The following is a 5,504-nucleotide window of genomic DNA, read 5'->3' as shown; positions in this document are numbered from 1 at the left end:
AGAGAGAGAGAGAGGGGGACGTAACGGGTTTCCTCAACGCTTTTTCCTGCAATTTAGCGGAATAAATATCGGAAACAGAAAACATCAAATGTTTTCTTTCGGCCACTCAGCGCCACCACCCGTCTTTCGTACCTTCTCGATGATTCAAGAATCCTCTGGTCGAAGGGGCCGCGTTTGGGGAGTTAACGTGCATCGGCCGAGGAAGCGACGAAGGGACCAGCGGGGGCGTACGGTCCACGACGGGTGGCACGACATCGACCGCGCTGGACGCGAACAAGCGGTGGCATCGGGTCGCCGTCGCATCGATCGTTACCCGTGTCGTGGGTTAGGCCTTCGGCGTGTTAGTTCGTGTGGGAAATGGACCCGGGCCGCCACTTGCCTTGCATTATTGCCGGACCCCTCCCGTTCCACAAGTCGTGTCTACTAGTAGCAACGAGACACGACGACGTACGTACGAGTGCAGTCCACGAGCGTATGTTTCGGGGACGAATAATGTGGGTGAGCATGATTGGTCGTGTCTGCGTCGTGAGTACTTGGGAGGACGGGTTGTGCACGGAAAAGATCTACGATTAGCAAACCAAAACGACGGTGGATCGTTGTTCCGATTGTTGTTGGTATGATGGTGAACTCAAGTTAATACTAGTCTTTTTATTATCTGTTGATGATGATTTAAATCACGATATATTTTGATTTAAGATAGTGTGCAAATCTTACGTATCGGAATATCCTTTTCATGTATAATATTTATGAGATTTATTCCATTTGTTTGTTTGTTTGTTTGTTTGTTTGACCTCAAATAGAAAATAATATTTTTAGGATATTTTTCTTTAAAAAATCTCAAGTTTTCTCTTTTTTTTTCTACTATGCCTCTTTTTACTTTATTCCTATAAATTGTCTTCTATTTTTCTTAAAATATAATATTACTTTTTATTATCATGATGACCAGAGCCTTCAAGACGATGATCGATGAGATGATGATCATTTGTTATTACATCATTTAAAAGTAATTAATATTTAAAAAATAAATTATATATATTATAATACCTACGAGCTCTTTATCGATAGAAAAGAAGTTTAACTAACAACATCATTAAATTTTAGATTGTCCCGAAAGAATTGGAATATAACGAAGATCTAATTTGGTACACATCATAAGTATTTGTTGGGAAAAGATATAGTTGATTGAAGATGCTGCAAAAACTATTAAAAGATTTAAATGATTCAAAAAAGTAGTCAAAGATTATTAGTTTTCATAAAGTATCGATCTTCTATAAAATGTTAGAAATGGTTATGTGACTATAATTGGGTCATAGAATCACACGTGTCGATCGAATAGATGTGATGTATTATCCAATTACCAACATGTCGAAGGCATAATTTCAGGGAAATAGACTTGTTGCTTTTTCTAAAGCTATCACGCCCACTAGAAATTGACAAGAAAGTAAACAAGCTACCAACCAAGAAATCAATATCAGGTAAAACGACAGATATTTGTCCTTTAAATTAATGTATAAGTGGTTGATGTATCGACTATATCACATACCAAAACTCGAGAGTGTGGAGGGTAACATCACGAGTGTGACGCATCTTATGATGACTCCTGGATTGGTGACGCATCTTATTATCGAAAAGAAAGTGAAGAAAAGATGAAAGAGTGCTTTCAATCATGACGAGGTAGGAGGAACAAATGGCGCACTAAAGATGATCCAAAGTATTATCGGACAGAGTTGCAAGACTTCAATTAATCTCATGTCTCATCGTGAAAATAAGAGATATTGAGCTGGTGAGTCAGCACGGCTCGATCCACGAGTCGATGTCGGGAGTCTTATGTCGGTTGAGTTGGACGTCAAGGTAGGTCGGGCCCTCGCAACGAGGTATTGATCAGCATTTCTCGATCCGAGCGCCATCTGCGTCGAGTAGCGTATCTCCGTTCTCGGGCTGGTTGGCAGCTCGCCTTCATTCACTGGATGGCGATTCCCAAGTCGAGGCGCTCGTGGCTTGGGGGTGGCCGCTTGCCTATAAAAATGATCTTTATCGGGTGGTTTCCGACTTTGGCCCCTCCGACGAGCAAGTCAGTTGTGGGTTCAATTGTTTTTGCCCTCCCTTGGCTGGATGCCGGCATGGGCTTTATACTATTATATGAGGGTCGGTTGCACGCAGGTTCGGCATGACCCCTGTGTAAGCATAACACCTTGATCTTCGAGAGTTGAGATGACACTTCTGACCAATCGCCATCTCGGGACGCGCAGAGCAACGTCAGACGAAGCCACCTCGGATTCCCGGGACGGGACATGTCGAACAGCGTCTCGGTACAGATTCTGACTTAGCGTGTGGGGGTGTTTCCCTTGCTGATTCTCGGGCTAGCATGGTGGTACGCAGGTCGAATAGCGCCTTGATAAGGATTCCGACCTGACGTGTGACATCGACTGTGACGTGTCTTGGGCCCAAAATATACGTTATCAATGAGCACCTTCCATCGTATATTTGTTCTTGTACACGATTCTTTGACACTTGGAAGTTATCCTTCATCAATCTAAATGTGACATATGATATTATGATTTAGCTGATCGATTTATAAGAATGTAATGAATACATTATTAGACTCGGTAAATTAATAGTTTAATTAACTCATTATATAATAAATACAACAAACTATTATCTTATTGGAATGTGCTAACTTTACAAGGTAAAATATTTAATCTTCCAATGTGCTGACCAATAAAGATTCTCATCTTTGTAGGTAAGACAACGAGATTAAAACAACCGATTTTTAAGCCAAATTTTTATTTTAGTAAATTCACCTAAACCATATCCAAACTAGGGCTAATTAAAACCAAACTTCCAATCAACACGAAAATAATAATTGAGGATACTAGCAGAACAAAAAAAAATATAGAAATACAATGATTAGGGAGAGATACATCGAATGAATAGCGTCAGCTTCAATAAAGCACTTATTTTTAATTTTATAAAAATATTAAAAATATATTTAAAAGTGTACATGTGTGTATATATATATATATATATATATATATATATATATATATATATATATATATATATATATATATATATATGCAAAATTAAATGGTCCAAATTAGCCGAATCAAGAGTGGACAATTGCTTGTATAAAGTGATCTCAGGGCCCAATCTCTTGTGCGGCTCAGAGCTTTTGGACCAATCGACCCATGAGACAATTGCATTCTACCATCTCCGACAGGAACAGATAAGCTTTCCTTTCGATGCATCGATCATCTAATTTGATGCTTCAATCTTCACCTGATTGGAATTGTAATTCTTGTGCAAAAACTAGAGAAACGATACACAACTCCGCTTTGCGAATGGTGATGGAGGAAAAAAAGAAAGGAAAAGGCAAAGTAAGAGATCAAAGAAGATTCTTTCTCAGTTTCCTATTGGAAGCTGCGGATACCAACATGCCCACCCCCAAGCACATCACCCAGATCCCTAAATCGACGCCCCATCTTACCCCTTCCATCTCCAACGCAGCATCTTCGCCCTCCATACTCTTCCCGCCCGCCTGCTTTCGAACATCATCGTCGGATCCCTCCAACTCCCAGCCCTCTTCCTCTTCCTCGCCACCCTCGCAGCACAAGCCATCGCATCCGTCCAACTCCTCCGGTATCTCCTCCAACCTCGAGCAAAACCCCCTCCTCCACCGCCGCTTTCTCCTTTCCTCCTCCAAGGCCGCCGCCACCTCCACCCTCTGTCCCATCGACACCCCCTTCTCCCCCACCACCCACACCTCCGCCGCGGCCACGGCCACGGCCACGGCCGCCGCGTCGCCTTCCGCCGCGCACCGGCACTCCATCCCCCACACGCCCCCCCGCCGCCTGAACACCCCTCTCACCACCTTCTCCTCCCCGACGTACGCCTCGAACCGCACCCCCTCGCCCGCCCTCACCCGGTCCGTGCTGGCGAACACCGCCGCCTCCGTGTCGCCGCTCCTGAACAGCTCCGGCGAGCAGATCCGGTGGAGCGGCACGATCGCCCGGGCCGCGGCGCGAATCCTGGACCCATTTACCTCGAGCAAGCTGCCGTCGATCCGGGGGAGGTAGACGAGGGTGATGGCGCCCGGAAACAGTCTCCGTCCGCCGGCGAGGGAGACGCGTAGGTAGAAGCCCCGGATCTGGAGGCGGTCGCGGTCCCTGGGGTACCCGGCGAGGCCAGAGTTGCTCTCCATGGCGGATCGGCACATCCCGGTATCTCAATCTCACCTTGCCTATGTTCTGCTTGTGTATTTGTCGAGTAGAGTGACGAGCGTCGGTAGACATATAAGAACGAAAGAGGGCGAGTGATTTGGAGAGCAAAAACTGGCGGATTTCGCAGAAGAGCGCCCTGTTTTTGTTCTCCGGCTTCGCGTGGACTCGAATCGGGGGGTCGCGCGGCACACGGTTTCCTGGTCCGAGCGGCGTTTGACCGGACACGTGGCTGGAATTTAGCGGCCGAGAGAGTCTAGTTTTGGATGGTAGCGGCTCTGCGGTATAGTGAGTCTGGACGGCTTAAAACGTTGGGCCAAGGGATACGTTAGTTGATCCGGTGAGGAGCTCATAAAAGCGTACATGACTTGACATCTCTAGCTCACACGAGCCACTCGTGACAGGAGACGCTCTCTCACGAGGATAGCGGGCCCCTTGATCCGGTAAAAATGTCATCGAGCGAACTCTGACGTAACCCGAATACGGCATAAATCTTAATTATGTCTGGTATTTTCATCTTTATAACTTAACAAATTATATTAGTATTATTATAGTTATAAAAAAATATTTAATTTTGTTTCTCGAACTCAATTAACTGAGTATACGGCGTCACTTATAAAAATCATGTTAAAAAAAAGATAAAACAATAATTTTTATTTTTATTTAAATATATTAAATTTGTAACTTATACGGGGTTTTGTTATCGTCTCTCCAATTTTGTCTTCCCTTCAGACTTTGCCATTCTTTTGGACGATTTATCCAATAATAGTATCGGTGATATTTATATAATAATATTTTTCTTATTTCACTATTCTTCCTAACAGCTTACTCAAGTATGATATCGATAGTGATTCTCATCTTTTACTCTATATTTTTCTTATTTCGCTATCGTATCGGATGCTTCTAGCTTCATGCAAGGCAAATGGCTCTTTGTTGATAATGAGGATCAAAATTATTTTTTTTTTATCATTATTTTTATATGTGATAATACATTCGATATATTCAGTCTAAAAACGACGATATTAGATGAAATATAATTAAATAATTTATTATTATAAATATAAAAATATTTATATATTTTTTAAAAATATAAAAATCCAAATATTAAACATAACGTACATAGAATAAAATCTAGTTACCCCATAAAAGAACTACGGAGAACTACTGTGGATCGTAGTGGGTCGGCGGCATTCGCTGTGGCAGAACCAAACCGAACGCTAACCCATCAATCACTTCGAACGGTGGTGTTCGCATCTGCAAGTCGCCGACGTGATCGAAGTTTTTGCT

At 43.1% G+C, this 5,504-nt stretch overlaps 1 protein-coding gene across 1 annotated transcript; it reads right to left on the bottom strand.

Annotated features, from left to right (window-relative positions):
* Positions 1–2,922: 2,922 nt before the first annotated feature.
* LOC135644078 (uncharacterized) lies at positions 2,923–4,340 on the bottom strand. The gene has a single exon (XM_065161500.1). The coding sequence runs from the start codon at positions 4,214–4,216 to the stop codon at positions 3,386–3,388; it is 831 nt and encodes a 276-aa protein (XP_065017572.1). The 5' UTR covers positions 4,217–4,340; the 3' UTR covers positions 2,923–3,385.
* Positions 4,341–5,504: the final 1,164 nt, after the last annotated feature.

The sequence above is a fragment of the Musa acuminata genome, chromosome BXJ3-8 (genome assembly GCF_036884655.1).
Source record: "Musa acuminata AAA Group cultivar baxijiao chromosome BXJ3-8, Cavendish_Baxijiao_AAA, whole genome shotgun sequence".
Taxonomy (NCBI): domain Eukaryota; kingdom Viridiplantae; phylum Streptophyta; class Magnoliopsida; order Zingiberales; family Musaceae; genus Musa; species Musa acuminata.
Note: the sequence above shows the minus strand (reverse complement) of the source record. Positions and strands in the feature narration are given on the sequence as shown.